Genomic DNA, 25,197 nt, shown 5'->3' with positions numbered 1-25,197 from the left:
GAACAATAGCTTAATATGAGAAAGATGGCAAGTGTTTGATGCATTTATTAACCAAGAAATCAGAATGGTCCTTTTCTAGTTATCTAATTAAAGGAGCAATGTTAAACAAAAAGGGAAAGCTCTTCATCTTGATCCTTAGCTGACCTGCATCAGGCAGGGAAGGCAGGGATGAGTTTCATGGGGTCACAGGATCTGTCAACAAAACCCTCCTTTCCTGAAGAATTTCTCATTCCCTCGGCCTTCCGTAAGTGGCACATGAGGGCTGAAGGCTTCATCTGTGTTCTTTCAGGACTTTTTTACTTAAACAAAAGTACAGCTCAAAGTATTTTAAATGCTGCACAATTGCAGTGTGGTTTTGCAGCATTCAACGCAAAGATTCATCCTGAAATGCAGAAAGAAAAACTGAACCCAAAGGTTTTTTGTGAGGATTCTGTTTCTGTTTTTGCACTGGTAGAATATTCCCTGCTCCTGTACGGATCAGTTTGGTTTTAGAAAGCAAGAAAAGGTTCAGATTGGAGAACACTGGAAATTTTTCTTTAGGATGATTGAAAGAAGTCAAAATTCAGCTCCGTGACTCATGCAGCGTGTATTTATCTCTTCTCCTCTATTTCTTGTGTTTCTCTGAAAACAATTTCAAAACTGAGGAGTTGGCTCAGAGTAACGATAATGATATCTTTGAAAATCCGTTGTGCAAATGATTTTGTCTGCTTTTTGAAGGCAGTGCTGAAAACCAAAGCTTGATTACTTGTTGTTTCCACTCTGTTTTCTTTCATTGTCTCTATCCCAACTGCTTACGTGCTGGCAGAATGTCCTTTTGGGCTTAGATTTATCCGCATATATTCTTCCTGTCCTAAGCTGCATGGATCATATATGGCAGATCATGTTTAATTGCTGTTGTTTTCTGCATGTCTGTAATTTGACCAGAGGTGCCTGTGGTGAAGGCAGAGCAACTTTATGTACTGCTGCCTTGTTGCATCCTGACTCCGTGAGCATCAGCACTAACGTGCCACATCCTGCCTTGTCATGGGTTTGAGCTCACTGGGGTAGCCTGGAGCTGCTGCTGGGGGCAATGGCTGACCTCTCATCTGAGTTTGTAATGGTGTATTTGGTTGCCTGAAATCTTCCTAGGGATGAATGAATGGTGCTGAGCATCAGCAGCTCACTCTGCATAAGGCCTGCAGCGATTGCCAAAATAAGACAGTTGTAGTCTGGGTAATCCCCAGGTGTTTGTTTCTTGGTTAAAATTAGCCAAAATATGTTGTACTCTGAGGAAAATATTTTCCTGTCCTTTGAGAGATGTTTGGCTCTGGTCAGCGTGTTCTGCTTGCACTATTATTGGTAACGCTGATTATTTTCCCCCCTACTTCTATTGCAAAACAGAATGACATGTCTTTTCACTGCTGTGTGCTACTTTTGCACGTGGGTTCTATTTCATTGCTGGTTCACAGCAGATGGACCAGCCCTGCATGCAAAGTGTGGAGCTGAGCTGACTGGAGCAGGCTACTGAGTAAGGCATGCATTTCATGGCCTGTTTTGAGCACATCAGACAGGGACAAGACAAAAACCAGTGCTAATTGCCAGAGTGCCAATGGACAGAAGAAATCTCTGTTCAGAGCCTCCAGCAGCTGGGAGATAGGGCAGGTCCTGTCCTGGCACAAGATTTTTCTCCCATCTTTCTGTGGAGCATATCCCATAGCAGCAAGTCCTAAAGAGCACTGGTAAATGCCAAACACCTTTTGTGCAGCTGTGTGAGAAAGCCACCGAGGGGAGCTGTTTATCACTTTCACCCACTTAGACCCAATCAGACTCATGTTACTTGTATAGAAAATGGATCAGGAAGGGGTAATTCTTTACAGCTTCTTTTGAAAGAGAAAGTTATTCGTTTATCATCAAACTCATTCTCACAGCTGTTTGTAATTCTGCTAATGACAGTGGAAACATGTGGGGCCTTAGGATATACCAGAACTCAGGCTATTTTGACAAACACTGCTGTTGTGAGTGTGAGAGCCTTACATGGAGTAGCTCATAGCTCTGCTTGCTTAGTCATTTGAACTGCTATTAACTGTGAGCTTCAGCACTGAGCTCAGATGGGACTGGCCGGGACCTTGGATCTGCAGTGATGGGGCTGATTAAGGTGGGTTTTGAGACAGTTCCCAAGAAGGTATCCCAGCTATCTTCCTTTTGGAAGATTTTACTAGAAATTTTCCTTGCCACTCTCACCATTAAGGCAAAGTTTGGATGAAAGTGTTTTTATGTAAATCACCTAGATGCTTTCATTATGCTTAGTGCTCAGGATCTGTAAGTCCTAATGCTCTGCCCATCTGCTCTGTGTAAAGATCATTTTAATCATTCAAGCAACTTTTATCTTAAGTTGCTTAAGCTTCTTGTGCAGATTATTACAGAGATGAAACTGGTCAGCTCCCCCCAGGATGTGTCTGGTGTCCCATATCCATCTTTACTATTAATGCTTCATTTAACATGAATCTTCTGTGCCATATTCATTACTGAGATAAGCATTTAATAAAGGGATTTTGTCTCTTTCCTGATAGATCTCAAGTTTCCTTTATAATAAGGGAAGGTAAAGTCACCTTGTTGCGAGTTTTAAATGCACCACCTCACTTGAAAGGTAAATTAATCTCCTGGATAAGAGCATATGGTCATATTGACCTAACTGAGCTGCAGCAGGGAAGAATCTGGCCCACGGATACTTTTAAAACAAAACAAAAAGGCTTTGTCACACATGTCCTTTCAACTAGAACTTAGATTGCATCATAGTTGTTTTCCCAGTGGAGAATATGCTGATTCTTTCTGCTAGTTGTTCTTCATTTTTCTGATTTGAAGACTGCACCTGTTAACTAGGATGTAATGCATTTTCACCTTTACTGGTTACTATGGGTGAATCCTAACAGCCTGAAGCAAGGTATTATATATACCTTGTGAAATTTTCACTTATATGTAAAAAGACTGCAAATGCTGACTATATGTAGCTGTAGGGCAATTTTGAGCAAGTTTTATGTTGATGAGCTTAATCTGATTCTGATATCAATTCAGGAGTGAAAAAGGAGGAATATTTCAGGATCTGTTCCATTTGTTTTCTTCCCTGTTAGACAGTTTCTATCACAAGTTTAATATTTTAGTCTTTCACTTCAGGAAGGATACTGTTCTGAACAGAACAAAAGGGAGAAGTTTGGGGAAAGTCTGCATAGTTTGTGAGAGGAAGGAGTGCCAGAGGGAAAGGAAAACAGAAGATGGGGTGAGAAGTGGGGAAATCATAGCTTTAACAGGCAGAAATAAATGTGTACTACATTTGCCAGGATACATAATAAAAATCTGAGTGCAAGATCCCACCTAATGGTGATGGGAGGAAGTCGGTAGCTGCCTCACTCCTTAGAGGCCAGACATTAATAGCTCACTAGTCTTCACTTCCCTATTTTGTGTGAGAATTAATATATTCCTTGCTGTATCTGTGCAATTCTAGTGAAGCCAAGCTGAGAAAGCCATTCTTTTAAAAATGTGTAACAGTCAAAATATGAAGGATTGTTCTGTATATGCATTTAATCCAGTCATTGCAGAAATTCTTCTAGCACTCTATACGTTGTTAGCATTTTATTAGTGGTTGGCAATGAAATACCAAGGTAATTCTGTATGAAGATTAATAAGAGACAGAACTGGTAAGGAGAAGTGATTTAAAACTTGTACTTCAAGATGTGGATCTCAGAAAAGCGGGTGTTGGGGCATGCTTATTTTTCCAGCAAGGCTTGTCTGCCATCCCCCCTCCCTAATTATATTAGTTGTCTTAACAGAAGGTAGAATTTCTCTTGGAAGACTTTCAGATTATTGACCTATTATGGATTAAGGATATGGCCAAGCATTAAGTAAAGCAAAAAATAAAAAATTATTAAACATACAGAGAAAGGCATCTTTGAATAAATCCTTTAGTAGTTTCTAGAGTTTCCTTTAATACAAGTGATCAAGGACATAACTGGCAATGTATTTAACAGCAAGCAGGGTCTCCTCACAGGTTGGCTTTATCTGAGACTCGGGCAGAAGAAACCCATAATTACCAGTGTCACGGAGCTCAAAAGTGAAAGAGTATTTGATGCCTTGATCGTAAGCCCAGTCATCAGAGCCTCCTGCAGCAGGGTCTGTAGATAAAGAAATAAAACATGACTGAAAAAGTGGAAACGACAAGCCACAGAACCAGAGATATAGAACAAACAGTTCGAAAAAGGATATATAGTGATTCCATTGATTTCATCTTGTGGGAAGGTGTTTGTGTTTTATGCAATTACTGAGATCCATTTCAGGTTGGCATACTTATGCCAGTACTTACAGATTGTTGTAGCTCCTGATCCATATTCGTATTCGGTCTTGTACAAACTGGCCAGTTGTTGGGCTGCAGCTTTAGCAATGGCGTTCTGTAGGGAAAGAGCAAATATAAATGCAGATTTCCAAATTCATTCTGGGTGAATCTCAGCGAATTTATTGAGTAAACTGCAAAGCTGTGCTTGAGAGAGTAAATTGTTTTCCACCTGTCAGAATGATTAGATGAGAGTAGTTGCCAGTACTTGTTCTGCAAGCTTCAGTGCTGCATAGTATCTGCCTGTGTAGAGCTGCCTTGGTGTATAGTCCCATATAACTTGTGGCAATAGCAAACAGCATTTTCTATACTTACAAGAAACCTGTACAAGACTTAAAATAAATAAGGAATCCCTATGAAGAGTAATAACTTGGAACACAATAGTCTTTTTTTTCTTTCTGTTCATGCAGTACATAAATTCAGAGTAGCGCAAGTTTAGTCAGTGGAGTTGGACACCGCTGGAAGTGGAAGCAGTATAATAAATGTTAACAGACAGAAAAGGCATAAATTACCTCAGAACCGTATGTAGTCTCATTAATTTCATTTCATTTCCTGTGCTCGGAGGGACTCGTTCAACTCCCACTGATTTCAGTGAGGGTTGGATCAGGCCCATCAGTACTACCGTGAAGCTTTGTATGCTTGCATTAAGGAAAATTACAGACTTTGGAATGTGTGGCTTCTCCACTTCTTCATTATACAGCGTGTTGGTAATAAAACATGAAAACTATTACTAACAGATGATGAATGTGAACGATTTTTGAAAGCAGATGTTCAGTGTAAGAGTAAGTGATGGGTTGCCTTATCTTTGTTTATGGCTTACAGCTGAACAGCTTGCTATCCCAAGAATTTCCTTAAGCCCCTTCTCTCTCTATAGATTGTACTCTGGCTTATTTCCCAGAGGGAGAGAGATTGTAAGATGTTCTGTTTCCCCTTGTGCTTTAAGTTTTATTCTGAATCAATCAAAAATGCATATTGGACCTTGTGTTTTGAAAATGTTTAGTGAAAGAGCAAAACAACATCAAAATATGTTTACATTAATGCTGGTAGCCTACCACAGGACTGTGAGGGTTTCCCCAATCATAAGTGCTGGATTTTGATTCAGAGCAGCAGGGGTAGCTGAACTCTCTCTGGCATTTGCTAGCAATACCATAGGGTTTGGGGGTTTTTTTTGTCTTTTTTTTCCCCATTTAAAATAAATGCCAGATACATTTTATATTATATATTATAATATTATGTATTACAAATATAATATTACATATATTATATACATAAGCTGATACTGAGTCAAATCTGTTAATAGTAGATTCATTATTAAATGTGAACATTCTTCCTCTTTTCAAAATGATGCAAAGAGGAAACTAAATTTGGAAAGATTAGTTTTACACTACGTGTGGAACTGCTGGTTATTAATATTTGATCTCTCTTCAGTGAACTGCATTGTAGAGACCACAGAGCAGCAAAGCTGCGTTTAGGGAAGAGTGGAGCATACCTTTCTCTCTGCCAATGTGTCTGCTTCAAATCATACCAGAACAGGCAAAAGGAAAAGGATGCTGGGAAGTGTATTTACCTGGGGTGTATTTTGTTATTGGCCAGGAAGTTATGAGAAGGATTTGTAGGAAAAGAAGTTGAGATTTCCAGCTGTAAGGAGACTGGAATCCAAATATACGACTTCCTCAAGTTCTGCAGCTTGGAGATTGATGTGGTATTTAAATGACCTTCTCCATTAACTGAGCAACATGAGCATTTATGACTTCATCTTGAAATGAACATTTATCAAAAGGTTTGAAATTCGATTTTTTTTCCCCCTTTATTAAGTGACTCTCCCAGTTGCTTTCCTAATGGATTTACAGTGCAGTGTCTGAAGGTCACAACAAAGTTTCAGCTTCTTAGGAACAAATTCCCCTCTTTCTCATGATATAAAAATGAGGAGCAGTAAAAATGAAGCTTGTGCATCTAACACAACATTTTTCATTAGGGGTTGCGATATTTAGCTTTTAAAAAATAGTTTGGATTTTCTTGCCTGTATACTATTTGGAATACAGCAGCTAGGAGAGGCATGGCTATCTCATTGACCTTAGAGGATTCTCTTTGCTGTTGACTGTTTAAAGATGTCTCTGTTTAGCTGGCTTAACTCAATTGCTGTGATTTCTTTGTTTGTTTTTAACAGTCAAGAATCTCTCTGTTGCAAGGAAAACTCTGCTCAGAGATATAGCAGCAGAGAAGCAAGTGGCGCCCTGAAGTCCTAGGAATAACTCCTAGTTAATACCTTGTAACTGGGAGCAGAAATGACTTTTCAGGTTCTGACTCAGAGCTGAACTCGCAGAGCAGGCCATTTCAGCAGAAGGTGTATTCCCTGCACTAATCGTCCATCTGCGTTTACACAGCAATTAATAATATTTTGCCTAATCTTGTGTGCAGAGTGCATAGGCCAGTGAGACAGCAGAGTTGTGTTCTCAGTTGTCATTATCTTACATAATTTACAGCCTTTAAACCTATCTTTACTGTTATTAGCACTTAATGAAAGATACATCTAACTGGCTGCCCTTTCTATCACATCTGGAGCCTTGAGCTAACAACATAATTCACCAGGAGAAGAATCTTCTGCCCATTAATAGGTAATTTTGGGGGGACAGCTCCCTCATTTCATTCTTCCATTGTCAGGGCAGATTTACCAGCAATCTGTGGCTGTTTAGAAACACTTCAGGGATGTTGATTACACAGCTGCTGCATGCAGACAACTCCCTTTGCCATCATAATCTGGAGACACCTGTCCTCTGAGTGACTGGACCAGACTCTTCTCTCACTGCACTGCAGACTGATTTGCCTGAGAATGGTAACCATATTTTCCTTCCACCTCTGTCTCATGTACTGCTTAAGTTTCCTTTGTAAAGGAAGTCTGAAGGGTGCTATTTGCAAAGTTAGCTGTAGCCAAGTGAAGCTGCACTTCCGAGGCTTCTTGTTTTGGCAGTAAAACCAGACTCCCCTCAGGAGTCCATGGCTGATGTGTAATTTAGTGCACTGTTTTGTTGTTGCTCATGGTTAAGCATCTCCCCCAAGAGCCTAGGGAATCCAGCCAAGTGGAAGACTTCACTATGATGCTCTTTTTCCTATGCAAGCCAGTTTCTCTGAGGCAGTCTTGCAGACTGCATAAGAAACTGATCCCTGGTGAGAGGGTTTCCAGTGTGACTGTGTTAAGGTGAATGCGCCCTACAACTGTAGGAGACTTGACTTCGAGCCAAGCTTGAACATAAGCATCATTTGTATGAAGCTGCTGCTCTAAGCATCCTTTTCAGAGTAGTGACACTACCAGTACAGAATAGGTCTGTCTTGACAAACTCAGTGCAAGAGCTTCCAAATACTGCTTTTCTGGCTGCTTCCATTTGCTATGCTTCCCAGTTTCTCTACCAAATATTTACTTGTAACAACAGTACAATCTAAGGAGTTTTTAACAGTACAGATACAATAGTATTGGTTGTGACTTCTCTTTGGTAGGTCCAAGTCCTTTAGAAAACAGGATTTTTGTTGTTCAAAATTATGTAACTACAAGTATTCCTGCATCTTAAACACATTCTGGAATTAAATCAGGGATGAAGAGACTTTGCTCCCAGGCATCAGACTGAATAATCAAACTGATGGTAATCACAGATCATGTAACATATTTGAATTTCACTCTTCTTGCAGACTGCACAGCCTCTGTGCCTATCTCTGCTTTCTACTTTGTCCTATTTTAAGGGCTCGAAAGGTGCGAGAAATGAAATGGTAGACCAACCCAATATAGATGATGAATTTCTGTCAGCTTAAGTAACAAAAGAAGTGGAAATCTTGTGTCTAGAAAATTATCTTCAGCTGTGAATTAATACAATATTCCATAGCCTACCAAACAGGAATAATACAAATACGCTAATCTAACAGCTAAGAGATGGAGTTGAACCTGGAAAGGAAGAGAGAGCTTGATGGGTGTTCCTCTGCTCTATCTGTAGAACCAATTCAAATACAAACAAAAATGGATAGGGCTATATTCATCTTTGCTGAAAATGAGGAAAGCATAGGATGAGCTAACAGGAAAGTAGGCAAAATCTTGACCTGATTAAAACATAAGGGTTGAATGGCTTATGCTGAATGTGATTGAATACAGAGGCCTGTATTGCAAGAAGACAAAAATGTGAATAGTAAAATGAAGATAAAAAGAATCATTTTGGGGTGGGGAGAGATACTGGTCTTGCCAAGCACATGTTTTAATTGTGAAGAGCTAATGCTTCTGTTCTCAGTAGGCCATGGATTCAAGTGTGTATTCTGTGTGCAATGTAACTCTCAGGGGTATAGTAAATAATGAGCCAAGTGGGGATTATGAGGCAGGCAAAATGCAATCCACCAAAAAAGAGTACATTTTTCTTTCAAGGAGTCATCTCCAGAATATTGTGCAACTTCTGAGAAATTTCTGACCTAGATTCTCCTGTCTTGGGTGTTTTTATTTGTTCGTGTATTGTTTGGATAACAGTGAAAGTTCTGTGCAGCATCTCGGAAGTGAGAAAAACAAACAAATAAATTATCCTATCCTGAATACAGGGAGAAAAAATTGGGGAGAATTCTTGTGTTCTGTGGGATTGAGTTCGTCTTGCCTCTGAGGAAAAGGATGGCAAGTTATGGGAAGCAGGAGTCATGAATGACTTTTATCTCCTGATATACTGCGTAGTCCTGCGGTGGTTGGGGATAGCCCTAATCCCCTACTCAAATTAAGTTGCAATAATGTGAGGTTGCTATGATTAGCTATAGCAGTGAAGGGTGAAGCATAAAGGTTGCTGGAACTCCCAGAGTGCCCTGTTTTACCTGAGAAACCAAAACCAGAACAGGCTTTTTTTTTGCCTTCTGTTGCTTCTGTTGATTTCTTGAGGCTGTGAGCAAAAGCCCCAAGGACACTGCTCAGTGTTCTTGCAGGAAAGGAAGGCACATGCTTTCTCTAGATCTTTCGTTTCTGCAGACCTACTGATTTCAATCTCAAATTAGTCAATTTTTTTACCCTTATGTGTCTCAGACACTGGAATGTGGCACAGACCCCAGTGTATTATGCTACCTTTAATTAAATATAATGGAACAAAATGTTATTAATGATAAGCAGACCTGAAATTTTGTTTAACCACATGTCGAGCTGCTCACTGGAAGAGATAAGAAATTGCAGCTATATTTCCTTTAATTTATTAGATCTGTCAGAGTAAAAATAACAACCAAGATAAGATAATGGCGCTATAAATTTTGCTCCGTTTGAAAAATGATTTATGGTCCTCTTATTCACCCAAACAATCTCTGTGAAAGGTTGAGATTCTAATTTTTCAACATTTCTCTAAATTTTACATCTAGTCGGAACTTTCTGTCACGGAATAATGGCTGACATAAACCACGTCTCTTTTTGTAAGTGTATCATTTTAAGCAAATACAGCTATTGATGGAAAAATCTTAAATTTCTTTAGTTACAGCCCAAATGAATGTACTAAAGCACATAACATAAGATCTTAGTTATCTCAAGTAGCCTGAAAAGCTGCACCTTTGAACTTGACCCAGAGCCTGTGAAAGTCAGTCTATTTAATTCATTGGTGTGGGAGTGAATTGGGCTTTTTCTGTTTAATTACCCCAGCTGTAGGCAATTTTGATTGGGTGATACTCTGATCTCATTCTCAAGTCTTCCCTTGTTAAAGTCAGGTACTGCTCAAGTAGAACATCTCTGGGATCCTGCTGTCTTTTTGTTGGGATCACCAGTAAAAGAGGTATTTTCCCTTAATTAACACATGAAAAACCACTCTTCGGGTCACCTTGTCGTTGGTGGTGAGGTTTGTAATTGCTTTGTATCGGAAAATAATGGAACTCCCTCTGGGATCATTGTACCCAATTTAAAATGTAGGATAAAATGACAGTGAAAAGACTAACTTAGGAAGTGAAACTGAATAGGTGAAGAATATAGGTTGTGTTTCTGAGCTATTTATTTTTTATGCTGAATAGTGACTTGTTCTCTATGGCAGAAAAAGAAGGCTTTTATTAATAAAAGCTGGAGAACCATAGTAAGTAATGAAATTATATTCTATACTGGGATATATTTTTTATCATAAAAATTTGAATTGATAAAATAAAGTGAAAACCAAGAAAATCACAACATATTTCTTATTTCTAAAGATTGTCCTAATGGATAAGATTTCATGTATTTTTTTAATACTAAGACACTGATGTAAACGTTCTCAGTTTAATACTGTGAGAAGCACGCTGGGGTTTTAGTTCAGTTTCACATTTGCTTTTGATTCAAAAAGTTGAGCGGAATGTCATGCGACTTTTTAACACATGTGAACTTTGTGATCTTGACAACGAAGCAGCTCAAGGGCTTTGTGCTGTTTATTGCCTGAGACTGAACTGCAATGTGTGAAATGTGAAAAAATGTGAAAACTGAAGACAAGAAATGACTGTAGTTCCATGGAATAATTAAAATCAAAGCTTTCTGGAAAAGAAATTAAGAAAGCAAAATTTTCATCTGGAATTCATCCTCTCTTTTAAACTGTAAAATATGCTGCAGGAAAGTTCACTGTTGGCCTGAGTTCTTGTTTGTGCTTTGGAATTGTGACATCTATTTGGGAGCACTCATAAATCTGTCAAGTCCCCCCAGCAGACCAGCACACTTAGTGTTGTTGCCTTGGACTTTTGGCAGCATCCAGGAAAGAGAGGGAATAGAGATTTGTTTGTTTTGTTTTGCTCTGTTGTTTTCCCTGCCAACAGCTTCTAATTGCTAATATGCCAGAGAACTGAAGTAATTTTATTATTCATGATTGTTGATTCTTGGCCTTATTAAGTGTGCATAAAAGTTGTAAACATTTCACATTGTTAATTTTTTTTTTTAATTTTTTTTTTTTTTTTTTACTTCCAAACTGTAGCTCAGATGGTGTCAGGGTGTGTCCTTCATTTTGGACGAATAAAAGAGGAGTTGTTATTTAAAACATGACATTTCCATTCTTCTCTTCCAAGTAAGAGGTGCATTTGAATCTAGTCCTACTTACAAAGGTATCAGAACTGATTGTTTTTACCTGTTTTGTGCCTAAATGTTTTGTATTATAATTATAGTCCAATATATAGTAATTAATACTATATGTTATATTGATTATTGACAAAAACTGCCTCACTGTCCTCAACCTGTATCGTTCTCTTTAATAGGAGTCTCACCCTTTTCATTCAGTGATAAGTAAGGTTCCCTACAAAGTGTTAGGGAGAGTTCCTTATTTGCTGGTGCTGGTACCAGTTCAGTCATTTCTAGGTAGTCATCACAATCTAGCAAGCTGTTAGGATGGCTTACAGAGTATAATGTTTCTGTGTGATGTTCTGCAGCCACACACACTGCAAACTCTTGCGTCAGGAGGAAGCAGTGCTGCATGATGTAGTGAATTTCTGTATGGCATGGCTGGAAGGCAATCCTGACCTTGTGCCAAATTCATTGTGTATATTGAAGTTAATTAAGGCTCTTGAGTTTATCTTGTGCCTGAACTATGTGGAAGCCATCGTGGTTTCTCTGGTTTTTGAAGTATTTTCAAAAACTGGCAACTCTATACTCTTTATTCATAGTTAAATAAGCTGCCTGAAGTTAAATAGGTCTAAATAGTGCTCTTTCATTGTATCAAAAACATTCTTTTCGTTACATCAAAATGACAAAGAACTTGTGCTTACCAGTTCGCTGTAATCCTTTGGATGTGCGTACGTGTATGAATAAGGAAACAGTAGCAGCTGGGAGTAGGAGTGAATAGTCAGATATGCCTTGATTGTAGAAAGATGTTCACGAATAAAATCAGCCAAAGCTTTAGTCTCCTTTTCAGACTCGGGTGCGGAGCCACAGTAAGTGGAATCACAGGGTCTACTTGAGGCTCCCAGTTCTGGGAAGAACAGTGAATATAATGAATATTTAACAAAAAAGTTGGTTGTTAGGAGAATGTTATGATATGAATTTCATAATAAACCTTGGAAATCCTACTGCCACACCTGTACCATTTCGGAGGAGGGACTCCTTTGTTATGTAGTTAAGACATTGGGCAGTATAACACAGCATTAAGTAAATATGCTCTGTACTTATGTGCATGTTTGGAGGGACATGAGGTTTTTTGTAAAATTCTATATTATCTAAGTTATTATTCTTTGCTTTCTTACTTAGAAGTCTTCTTCTTGCGCATCTCCCCCATATCTGGGATGCTTTCAGGAACCAGCAAAGAGGGTACCACCCCTCTGCAGTGAGTGAAACCAACTGAAAAAAAGCTATTTTGTCTTCTCTTCTGAAGTTTGCTTCTCATAGAAGTAGCCGTAGTGATGAAATTTGTAACCAAAGTTTGTTTTTTGCTTAAAATTTGAACAGAAGCTATTCCACACCACTATATCGGTGATCTTTAATCAAAATCATGCAAAGCAACCATAATAATATAAGGGGAAATCTATAATTAAGTATTTTGGCTATTGTATTTCTGGGTGATTGCTGCAGCTACTATTAGGAGACACTTACTGCACCAGCCAGCATTGAAATTCCTGTTGGGATCAGTACCAATGCAATTGCTGCCAGAATTTTTAGAGCGTGTCTTTCTCCACATACGGTCCTAAAATAGAATGGTGAAGCTTAGAGTAAAAGTAAGAAAGAGTTCTTTCAGTTGGCTTAGCCATCAATATTTTTGAGAAAGAGGAACATACTTACCTTTGTCCAAGTGTAAACATAGCCATCGATATTAACAACTGGCAAAACATAGAAGTCCAGGCTGTTGAGAAGTTTGGTCATAGTACTATCTGTTCCGTAGGTCTCAACAGCCTAATCAGAGAAAAGTAGAAAGAGCTGATGATGCCTTTATGGAATGAAAACATCTCCTGGCATATATTTGAAGGCTCGGATTAAGATAAGGAATTACTGAATGTGGAAGGTGAAGTCATTTAGGTCACTGCACCACATGAGGTGGTAGCTCTGATGTTACATATGCTCAGATTTACAGTGACTGAAACCACATTGCTGTTAAAGAGTCATCTTTTTCTGGTAGATAAATTATATCTTAAAGTAATGTTGATTTTGAACAGGATAATAAAGGTTTCCATTTACTAGCTTATCATTGAAAGACGGGAGAAAGTTCTGGTCCATATATTCTCCCCATATTCTGTCACCTTAAATGCTTGGTTTTAGTTTAAATTGATAGCAAATTTTGAATCCTTATTCCTGTTTTTGATATCTGTTGTGCGGATAAACTTCATCACTAACCAAAACTACAAAGAATAGAATATGGAAAAGCAATTTTAGGTCACTAGAACTTACTTTTTTCCTGTGTTTTTTGCTTGTTTCTTCAGGTGTTTTTTTTCCTTACTTGTTTGCAGATACAAACAATGATCTACTTTATGGGTTTTTGGTTTTTTTTTTTCTGTAGTTTCTGATTTTTGTGTTTTGAAGCAATCCCAGCTGAGCCACCAATGACTCTCAGAGGACTGCACTTTAAAGTTTCTTCTACCTATCCACACTTGCATTCACTGAGCAGAGCCACTGCTGGTGTCAGGAACATCCATGAATTAAATGATCAGACAGTGAAAATGACAGCCTTAGTGACGTGAATTGCTGAGAGAAAAATGGGAGTGCATACTGTCTGCAGCCTTATTGGGAGATAATGAAATAACATTCCCTTTGAATCCACTGAGATGTCACTTCCAATTTCCACTGCTCCTTACACAAAACCGTATGGCTGTCTGAGAAGATAGAGGTTATATTTGCCACCAATGCCTCTGCAAGCATACCTCATACACATGCTTAGGTAGTCTTAAGCTGCTTAAAGTTTACAGGGCAGCCATTAATATCTGGTGTGAGTGGTTGAAATGAAAATAATTGCATTTTGTAAAACAAATTTTGATCATTATGCTTACTGACTTCTTTCACAAACCACTGGCAGAAAGCAGGGGAGATCCACTCTCTTGCATGGAAACCACAGTCCATGAAGATGGCCTTCTTATTTGTACCACTTTTTCCCAACTGCAGAAACAAATAAATAAAAAAAGAAACCCAGTTTTTGAATGAAACAATTCGTATGCAGAATGTCGTCAGCATGATGACCTAAAGAGTAAAATTGATATTCAATGATATTCAAGCTAAAACCTTAAAATCTTAATCATTTTATTTTTATTAATGTAGGTAACTCTCTCCTTCACCACAATAATAGGTTGTTCTACACTGCTGATATGTTCCCTGTGGTATTTTTAGTAGTTAGCTTTGTTTGGATGTGTGATAGATGCTGTGCAATTTTAGGCAAGTAACCTTTATCCTCTCACCTTTAATTCATTGATGGTATCTTATTTACTCATGAGAGTTATTCAAAAAACCTCTTATGAAGAAAGAAAGATACTGTATTTTGCAAGAGAGAGTGACATTCATAGATCCTTTTAGAGTAAATGTGCTTACAGGTGGAGAGAATTTAATGGTAGGTGATAATACTCTAGGCAAACAGGATTGTTGTTAAATTCATGTCTGAACTTCTAATAATTCATTATGCCCCTTAAATCTTACGGTAAAAAAGACCATAGTATAAATAGTGCAAAAAATCTATTCGATTTCTTGCAAAATGTGTATATTAATATCTTAGCATCATCATTCAGTAGACATCATAGTCTTGCAGAGATAATAGCAGGAAAACAGTCTGGCACAAATGAATCACAGCACTTACTTTGAGAAGGTACAGTGGCCGTCCTTCATATGTTTCCCCAATTACTTTGCGAGAGACCAAGCTTGGGTTCTGAGCAGCAATGTCAGCAGTCCAAGCAGCTATCTGTTTAATAAGGAGGATATAGATGTTGATGTGTCTGTCCTCAGGTCCAGAGGAACTTATTCACAGCTTTCAAGCTGGAAGGGTCCTTCTGAGAATTGAACCAAATATTTAACACCATTGGTAGATCTCTAAGAATTAACTCTTACTTGCACTAGAGTTATATCTCATTTTAGTTGTTGTGGTTTTGTTTGTTTTTGTTTTTTGTTTTCCAGTGATAGACAGTGGTTCATTGCAGACTTCATCGAACTATTGCTGAACTAGGATTTTCTGATGTGAATTTATCTAAAACTTCCAGTCACTGGAGTCTGACTGGTGAGTGAAGATACTTTTAGAATGCTAAGCCTACATAGTGCTTAGAGATTATGATTTTGTCATCCTTGTAATTCTTTTAACAAAAGAAAACTTTTTTCTTTCACAGTAAGTAGATTGAATGTCATGTTTTTCAGTTTCACAGCTCTTCTATTTAGCATCATTCTCAAACTGCATACAGAAGCACTGGGCAGGGATTTGTGGGAACAGTCCAGCAAAGTCAAATACAAAAGAAATAAATATGTGTAGGCAGATGGGTTATGCAGATTATCTCTGTGATGAGCAGTGAAGGAGAGATTTTGGAGAGTAGGTTATTGAATTAATGGATGCAACAGAAGAGGAGCAGGGAATATTGATGAAAGAATATCAGAAGCCATTTTGACTATGGAGGCTAAGACATCAAGTAGATACAGTGGAAAACTTTTGGACTTTACCTTATCCCAGTTGTTGTATTTTTCATAGCTGTGACCAGTGCTACGAACTTTGCTGTCAAACTGAGCATGCACTGCAGTCTGCAGGTCATCAATCAGAACTCTGCAATACCAAGAAAATCAGAGGGAAATGTGAAGTTTATTAGCAGAAAATCAAGCACTATGTGGATATATTTGGATTTGCACAGAATTAAGGCCATGTTGATTGTGAAGAGAAATGTGGGGGACTAGTTTATGCGTTTGAAAATAATACATGTTATGTTCAAGTTTCAGTCTCCTTCCTGCCTCATCCTTGCTGACAATGATCACAAAGCAATGGCTTCTTAACTCACACCTGCCCACTTAACTCCCATACTAGCAAACCTCCAGAGTGGCATCAGTTTGGTTTAGGAAGAATGGCAGTGCTGAAACAGGGTGCATGTAAACTATCCAAGAGCAACTCTCCTTGGCCTTGGACTGACCTCGTGATGCCAGATTGCCTCTTCCTCAAAAGGAAAAGGACGTTCTCTTGAACTGATGATGCTGAAGGACAATCGGACTGTGGTAATGTAACACCCTCCTGTTATCCAGGATCTCTAGCAACCCAAGTATGTTTTCATGATTAAATTCTTTATCAAACCAAGCTTCCAAAGTTTAGGTGCAGTTTGCAGATGACAGGATCCATACTCCAGTCTGCTTTACTGCTTGTGAGAAGAGCTATTAAAGTAGCAACGCAGCATGGTAAAAAATAAACCGACAAAAAGCACAATGGAAAACAACAACAGAAAAAGCACCCTAATATTTTGTCTGCATTGGCTGAATCTCTCGTTTACCTTTCACTAGGGCTGATAGAAAGGCACAGCTCATCATGGTCTCGAGGACCTTTTGTTTATATTTCAACCTTGGCTATAAAAAAAAAGATTGTTTCCTTGTTTTTTCCAGTGCTTGTCTTAACATCCTTACAAATTCTCACTTGTTCAGAATATGTCCTCAATCATTTGGATAGAAGAGCAGGAGGCCACTTTGTGTGGCACCACCAGCCTTCAGAACAAACAGTGCAAATGGGCATGTTGACATGATGTCATGGCACTGCAGCTCTACTTCAAAAGAATTTTAACTGCATGGGTTGTCACAAGGACACTCCACTGAACTTTGTCAGGGACACCTTCCAGACTTTTGTTGCCTTTGTTGCAATCAAAAGATTTGTACATGGACCTGAGGGAGTTCATAAATATCATAGGGAAAATTAGCACATGTAACTCTTCCTTTGCCAAAGAAGAAATTCCAATGAAGCTCTATTCACGTGCTGTATGTAGGCTGAGGTACTACTGAGAACAATCTCTTTTATTTTCCCTTCCATGGCATCCAAACAGGACACAGTTAACATGGGGATGGTAAGTTTAGGTAAGATAATCCTCAGATTTAGCAGGTCATAACAGTTATGTTTCAAGAGAACTCAACAGAGGAGTTTGATCTGGTGGAAACAAATCTGAGTGATGAAAACCCTCCACTCTGCTGAGTGAAGTCAAGGGAGTTTGATCAAGTAAAACTCAGTTTTCTGTCTACATTTACACATACAGTACACATTGAAAAAGCCTGCTAATCAAGCTGGGCCAAGGAGGATGCAATGGAGGATGTTTGTGACAGGAAGATAAGTCAATCAATGATAAAAATCTTCAGCGCATTTTCTCCAGTATTCAGCCTCCTCCTGCTCAAAACTTACTTATAATCCACACTGTTTTCTTTCAAGAGATGTTCAACCTCCAAAGCTTTGTCAGCTTCAACTCGGAAATCAACTTGCATGTTTGGCTTTACCAGTTTGACGTAGTCTGGTTGCCAAAAGTCAACCTGAAAGAACGTCAAATGAATATATGAACAAATGAATATATACACATGACTGAGTTTTAAGTGTGTGTGTAATATAGTGATTGTGATTAATACAACAAATTTCGTTCCAGTGTTACATTGAACTGATCTTGCTTGCCAGAAAAACTGACTCAAGTTTTAAATGGAATTCATTGAAGATGATTTTATTAGACCCTCAAACTTATATGGAAGATTTCTGGAGATGGCAGTAACAGTTGAACTAATGCCAAGTATTAAGTCAGTTTTTGAGTACATTTAATTTTTGACTTATTAAATAATATTACTTAATAGGGACTGCACTAGCCTTACACAGTGCTAAAAGCAATGCTCAGTATTTTTTCTTTTCGAAACTGAAAAAGGAAAAAGACAAGTGTCACCCTAAATTAAATGACAGGTAGTCCTCATATCCACAAGAACATTCTAAACTTCATTTAAAAGAATCTGATGTAAAAGAGACTGGAGTTTTGGAACATAAGGAATATTGTTTGCTCTGAACATCCTGTACAATTATTACAGCATCGGAATGCACACAGATTTGTGAACGCTATGCATAATTTGTAACTCTTTTTAGAACTTTTTTCATTATTTGTACACATTTCATTGGAGATTTTTGCCAATAACCATTAAACAGAAATGGTCTCCAGACTTATAGCAAGCTACAAACTTACTTTACATACATCAGCTGCAAAGGTCTGTTGCATTTCTAAGAGTCTTTAAGACTCATTTTGCTGCAGTTTGTAGGAGGAGTCTATGCCTTTGGAAGATATTGTTTAACTCGTAAGGAACAAATGACAGTGCAATTACTACTTCACATATTCTTTCTGAAGTCTGCTTTAAGATCTCTTTTGGATTTAGAGTTCTCTTGAAGGTCAGTGAAAACAAAGCTAGTTAACCAGTCTAGTGCTTTTTCAGCCTTTCATGTCCTGAACATAAAGGACTGTGGGCTGGTGGGCATGTTAACAAATGATGTATCTTCAAGTGAGATGACTATTCCAGCACATACCACTACCATGTGAGTCCTGGTAGATTACTTTGTATAACAACAGTAGTTTAGATAGCTTTTCTTTTCTTTAAAGAAAACAAGCAATCCCTTTCTCCTGCAGGCTTAGAAGCAAACTTGTTATATTCATTTTCATAGAACTAGCAGAAATGTACCAGTAGTATATCCTATCTGTAGAATACTGTTTCAGCATCCTGTACTACCCTGCTGCTGCTACTTCTGTACATCTGTACTTCATTAAAAATACCATCCTTTTATCCTACAGATAATGGTGTCTTTTTCACCAACAGCTATTTTACAACATCAAAGCTGAAGAGAAATATTGAAAACACATTTGCTGTCTTTATTGTTTTTTCTCGTGTCATTATGTCATCATATATCTACATCAAGGTCAGTAAGAAACATGCAGCTTGGCTGGTAAAAGAAAATTTTAAAGGAAATTGGGAGACAAAAGGTGACATGGGAGACTAGAGGCCAAAACAAAGTTCAGTTTGTTATGAATATGAATTTTTAGATTATCTGCATGAACAAAATCCTTTACCTATAACATTGAACATTCTGGTACTTGGAAGTTTTGTGTTTTGTCTAATTCTTGAAGGCACTCCACAGTGAATTTATGATTTCAAAGTAACTTAACTAATAAATTGCTGTGGATGCTTTCATACTGAGGCTGGGGTATCTGGACTTTTCAGGAAGGCATTAGCTTGTATTTGCATAATTCCAGCTTTATCACCTCCTCCTCTTCCCTCTGAAGAAGCACTCCTGATGAGTTGGCATGAATCAGGATTAGGTATTTACTTGTTCTTTGTTGTTGTTTTTGTTTTGTTAGTTTTGGTAAAGATACATTAGTTGAGGAAAAGGAGAAATGTTCCCTATGGATTCAATAAAGCTCCTCCCCCAGGTTCTTTACCTGCATTTTGCTGGCGAGGGAATGGATGATTTCCACCTGCTCATCGTTCTGTGGAATCACACGAAACACCTTGTGGCTGAAAGGAGAGAGAGAAATTGGATTTTAAAAAGATAAGTCAGCTGGAAGACTTCTGCTCATGGAGAAGAAACTGTGAAAATATAAACCTGATGTCTGTACGTACCCATCAAAAGTCAGATCTTGCAGGTGAGCAGAAGCAAATGCAGCACCTACGAGAACTAGGAACGCCCACATTTTTTTTTAAAGAAGTAAACAGGTGTTCAGTTCTTCTGGGCTGCTTTTATAATCTGTTTTGTCCTTTTTTTTTTTTTTTTTTTCTTTTTTTTTTTTCAATCAAATATACCCCAGAACAACCCACTGATCAGCTGTCAGATTATCCCTTTGGCCTTGTTTGGTTTGCATACTATTTATAATGCGTGCACACCTGTGAAAACAGAGGAAAGTCTCAAAGGTGGTAGTAGCAGTAGGTGCTAAGGAATTTTGCTGCTAGAGCAAGATGAACTTTTAATGTCAGAAACAGAGTTTAATCCATTTTGATCTTTTCTACTGTTGTTTGTCTGTGAATTTTGGTGAAAAAATGTAATCATTTTCTTCAATTCTTTGATTGCTGGATTACAAACTTTACAATACTTAATTGTCATCGTAAGTAATGGCTGATGACTTCCAGGTGTTGCAGCAGTGTGACCAGTCTTCCTAATCACACAGCACTCTCTCTATTCCTAAACGGTCTGTGGCTGACTATGACAGAGTCAGAGCGTCTGAAAAGGAAACACAGTTTGGATGTATGAGTTATCAGTCTTTTCTCAGTAGGGAAGAAATGTACTGAACTTGTTTATTGCTTCAATTGTCTCACTCGAAGGGAATCAGATGTCTGCAGAACTGAAGGTGTAGATATTTCTTGTCACAGTGGAGTTAGTTGTACATATTCTTCATATAACATTCACAGATTCATTTGTTCTCTCTAATTATACCGTATGAAAATCAGAGGTCATATTAACTCTCTTGTGGGAATTAACTATAGGCCAAAAAGATCAAATGACATGTAGTCACATAAACACATCTTCATTTTTGTCTTCCACTTTGTTATTAAACTATCTAAGAATAGTATTCTCTCATCACTGTGCTTGCATCTGTTTAGTTTTCATTAACGTGTCCTAGGCATTAAATATTACATGAATTGTCTGCTGATGCTATGTCCTGAGGTGGTTGATGCTTTTGGCAGGGAGCCTGTAAATGAATCAGTATACAAATATATAACGAATGGAATGTATGAGCTCAGTTCTGTTTTCTGTTATGCCCAAGTGACCTGACAGATTCCAGGGTCTCAGACACAGATCATCTTGGAGATGTTCTTTGACTCCATGTCCGCTATTTTGCAGAAATGTGCATATATGTACATCATATATATGTCAAAATGCATCAGAAAATTGAATGCATTCATCTTAGAGAAAAAGGAATAGTAAGATTCAGAGGACTGTCTTAAGAAAGAAAATGATGATAGATGCTGCACTTATTTTTTTAAAGGGGTTCCCTAGAGACAGCTCAGTAAAACTGCAGCAGCCTTATATAGGAAATGCCCTAGAAATGCATGTTTTAAATCTGTGTACCAAGTATGCAGCAGTTTTATATAACAATATGACTCATAGTGAATATGCTCTTAAAAGGATGCTCCAGAACTAAGTCTACTTATTTAAAAGTTAAGCTTGCCAGATGATTCAGTTTGAACTTACTTCACAATTAATGAGCTAATTTGTAGCAATATGGGCACCTGCCCTGCAACAATCTTACTTTTACTCAAGACTCCTTCGAAGGATGACAGCAGGAGTTATTCTGACAAACTGCCAAAACAATACTGCAGAGTCTTCAGCAGTTTTAACTTTAAGCTGATGAGATCTATGGTATTAGATATAATGGCCTGGTCCCACAGACACTGCAATGACACTAATGATCAAGTCCAGATCTTGCAATGAGTAAATGATCATAAGAGGTAATCAGACAAATTGCAGATGTCATCATTCCCTGTTGAGCACTGAAAAGCCTTTTGGGAGTAGAAGAAATACTGTCAGATTTCAAGGCCTGAGTTTACTTTTAAATGTTTTTTTTTCATGCAGTTGGAGATCTTTTGCTTTTGCGTGCAGTCACTGACGCAGCATTACTGCCATCAACTACTGAGCTGGCAAGTGCTACCAAATACTATAATTTCTGATGGTACTTTTTGCTGTTTCCATCACAGACTAGGTCAGGAAAAAAAAACAATGACCTGGAATCCTATTTAAATGACTCATCTTGCATCTCAGAGTTGATGATTAAGTGTTAGATTAGCTCATAAACAAGCTCTAACACAGTCTTGTTTTTCTAACTGTACAATATAACTGTTCAATATTTGTATGTCAGAGAGGCAGCATAAGGATAAATAAAATAGCAAATTAAATTTGGTTAAGCCATCTGTTCTTTTTATTGTCTGATTACAAGCCAACAGCACATCAGTAGGCCATGGCTGAATAAACCTTGGATGTTTGTACTTAATACTGAGAGCAGAAGCTATTGCTACCTATATTATTTCAGTTATAGGAATAGAAATATTCTACAATAGACCATTCAGTCTTGAAATTCTTTTGAAGGATAAGTGTAAACTAGTAAGGGGAAAAAATATATATTTATGTTAGCATTTTAGAAGTGTCCTTTATTATATGAAGCCTTTCATTCCATTTGTTATCAAACTGAGTGAAAGGTCTAAGATTAAATAACATCTTTTTTTGTAGAAGTTCTCCGTTGTTACATGTTTTCTGAATCAGGTATTTTGGTGAGTTATCGTTAAAAAAGGTCTATTGTCTTTTGGTTCCAATATATTGTCAGGACTTCTAGTCCCTGACTGACAAATTTATCTTCTTATCCTTTGATATTTATTAAGTTCTAATATAACATTGAATAATTCCTCAATGCCCAAATATTAATCCTATATACGTATGTAATGCGGGAAAATCCGAACTGTGCCTCAGGCCAGCCATGTGCTTTTGGATTATGGGGATACTGTTATCTCTATTTGTTATATCTTATCATGATTGTTTATTTTATCATCATTAGTTGTGGGTTCAAGGTAATATTAGTTTTGAAGAGTTATGCTATTGAAAATATTCTGAAAACCTTTGAGTATACTTTGAAGATGCCAGGATCAGCAGAATCTGCTATCCAACATGCACTTCAAGCTTTGCTGGTATTTTCTTTGTATTTATATATTATTAATATTGCATCCTGTAATTCATCAAAGGCTTTTTCAACTTTTGTGCCCTGGGACATGCTTATATGCTACCATTTCAGTAGCTGTGTGTAGGTATGTCCCTCTCCTGCCCCCATCCCCTTCTCCCCACAGATGCAGTTTAACATGTGAATGGTAAAGAGTGGCAGGGATGAGATCTAGACTATGGAACAAATATGTAACAAGGAAACAACAAAATCTGTAATTGTTCTTTTATGAAGTCAGTGGATTTGTATCTCCTGTGAAATATTTTTAATATGGATTAGGATTAAGAAGGAATGTATTACACCTTTCTTTTATAATCACTGTACAAGCTGCTCAGTGTTCAGAAAGTATTTTTTATCCTGAACTACCGAACGTTGTGCATACCATTCGCATTTGAATTTCTACTTGCTTGAAAATGATGTGAAACATACTGAAGTGGAAGGAGCAGATAGATATAGTGGCAGTGCCAGAATTCTATGAAGCCAGGCACTGCGAATCTGAAAGCTGAATGCCAAGCAGAAGAAATACTTTTAACAGAGCAATAAGGACTTACCTCACACTCATTTGTTAGGGGTGTCTTCTGCTTAGTTATCTTGCCCTTGGGATGGGCTTTCCACCATGATCAAGAGCAGTGGGTTCTTGTACTCAAGCCTATTCTCTGCCATGTGTAAGGCTGGCTGGGTCATGGCAGGGCTCAGCAATAGATCAAAGATTTAAAAAGCATGAGGTTTCTGCCCTTAAATTCTTAAGACACTGAAATCAGCATGTGGTGTATAGTGAGAGATTATTGTGGCTTCACTGAAAAGATCCCAATCTGAAAAAAGTACAGAAATAACCAGGGACTTGGCACCCTTACTGACAGAAGCCAACTCTTTCAATTTTCAACTTCTTGCTGTATCTGATGGATGTAGGAGTTTCTCTTCTGGTGTAGTTCAGCACAACGTTAACACCTATGTAACGTCTCCAGCAATGTGAGAAGCAGATGCTGCGGAGGCAGGTGCTAGAGTTGTGCTGTAAGAGATACAGGGGTATCTGCCCACTGCTGAGGTCTCCCCAGGATAACTAATGTGGGTTGTTAGCACATTGTCTTTCTCAGTGTTCTTCAGTTCCTGTTCCGGGATCCTCAGGGGGAGAAGGGTAAATCAGGCTGTCTGTGTGCAATCATCCACTTCGAGTTCCAACAGAAGGATTTAGACAGACAGATGAATCTCCATTTCATCTAGTTAAATGTGATCCAGAGAGTGATGGATTGAAGTTAACACAGCACAGCAGGGTGACCACAAGTGGGAGGGAAGACAGATGATACATAATGGGAGAGTCCAGGCTGCATCAAAACCATCAGCAAGAAAGGTTCAAGGAAATGGACTGAGCACAGCAGCTAGATTCCACTCTTAGGCTTAAGTGAAATTTCTTTTTACAGCTTGCTGGGTAATTTACTGTTCTGTTTTGATTTTTGCATGTATTGGCCTTCGTGGGTGATGTAAATCATGACCATTTTTCTCCTATATAGCTTGTTTGTCATCAGCAGACTTGATAATGTTTGAAGTCCGGTGCTTGGATAAGTCACCTTCACTCTGAAGGATTTTCAGGCCTGTTGCCCTTTGCTGGAAGAAGGGCTCTATCAGCATGGGCAAAGGTCAGGGAGCTTTGCCATTTCAGAAAACCAAGGTCTGTTAGAAATGGACAGAATTCTCAGTTCAAGCTGCAGAAAAAAGTGGAGCTCTGTTGAAAGCACAGAGGCTACAACAATTTCTCTGTCTTGAGTAAGATAAGCTTCCTTCTTCCTTACCATCAGATTTTGGATATGTCTTGCTGTAAAAACATAAGAAAACCAGGAAATGAAAAAGGCCAAATAGATCAGGTATTATAAATGAGGTATTCTGTGTATCAGTTTGCTCATGTAACAATATGATCCTTTTCAGAAAAATCGTGGCTCTTACTTAATAAGAAGCATTCCCAAAACTCTTTCCAAAGTGATTAACTTAACCAATAATATATACTCGGTTAGCATTACTAAAACACACTAATTGCAAAGATGATAACTCACTCATTATAAGAATATGAGGTAGCAAATTAATTCATTCCATTTAATCTTGGCACTGTTTGTTCTTCTGTGAACACATAAATAAAAGAACCTGAAATCAAGAGGAGAACAGAGTTGATTTAAGCAATTTTATTAGTTCTTTGTGAGACATAATAGGGAAAAGTAACAAGAAATCAAATGGATGCTACTGAAGTGCATGGAGCCAAATATGGATTTTCGCCTAGATGAAAAGTTCTTTTTATTCAC

The 25,197-nt window shown here is 38.0% G+C and overlaps 1 protein-coding gene and 1 long non-coding RNA gene across 3 annotated transcripts; one reads left to right on the top strand and one right to left on the bottom strand.

Moving 5' to 3' along the window:
* The first annotated feature begins 1,942 nt into the window (after positions 1-1,942).
* On the top strand, positions 1,943-19,885 carry LOC107318163. The gene is made up of 3 exons (XR_001557218.2): positions 1,943-2,134; positions 15,366-15,465; positions 19,640-19,885. It is a non-coding gene; the product is annotated as an uncharacterized LOC107318163 (long non-coding RNA).
* On the bottom strand, positions 3,922-24,741 carry CPB1 (carboxypeptidase B1). 2 transcript variants are annotated; one of them, XM_015871657.2, is made up of 11 exons: positions 23,461-24,741; positions 19,649-19,724; positions 17,596-17,720; positions 15,897-15,996; positions 15,052-15,153; positions 14,262-14,363; positions 13,059-13,169; positions 12,873-12,963; positions 12,053-12,255; positions 4,334-4,418; positions 3,922-4,145 (listed from the first exon to the last, which is right to left on the bottom strand). In XM_015871657.2, the coding sequence occupies exons 1-11, from the start codon at positions 23,469-23,471 to the stop codon at positions 3,958-3,960; spliced, it is 1,194 nt and encodes a 397-aa protein (XP_015727143.1). In that variant the 5' UTR covers positions 23,472-24,741; the 3' UTR covers positions 3,922-3,957. The 2 variants fall into 2 exon arrangements, with proteins under 2 accessions (XP_015727143.1, XP_015727144.1); XM_015871658.2 differs by lacking the exon at positions 23,461-24,741 and adding an exon at positions 19,830-19,923.
* Between the last annotated feature and the right edge of the window lie 456 nt (positions 24,742-25,197).

This window comes from Coturnix japonica, chromosome 9, assembly GCF_001577835.2.
Source record: "Coturnix japonica isolate 7356 chromosome 9, Coturnix japonica 2.1, whole genome shotgun sequence".
NCBI classification, from domain to species: domain Eukaryota; kingdom Metazoa; phylum Chordata; class Aves; order Galliformes; family Phasianidae; genus Coturnix; species Coturnix japonica.
The sequence above is the reverse complement of the archived record's forward strand: the minus strand, read 5'-3'. Positions and strand labels throughout refer to the sequence as shown.

Coding starts and splice junctions, on each gene's coding strand:
- CPB1 (XM_015871658.2), bottom strand. CDS start 19,900: ATGTGGGCGTTCCTAGTTCTCGTAGGTGCTGCATTTGCTTCTGCTCAC. Junction 17,721..19,648: donor CCCTCGCCAGCAAAATGCAG/GTAAAGAACCTG, acceptor ACGTTCTTTCAG/GTTGACTTTTGGCAACCAGA. Junction 4,419..12,052: donor CAAAGGATTACAGCGAACTG/GTAAGCACAAGT, acceptor CTTTCCCTACAG/AACGCCATTGCTAAAGCTGC.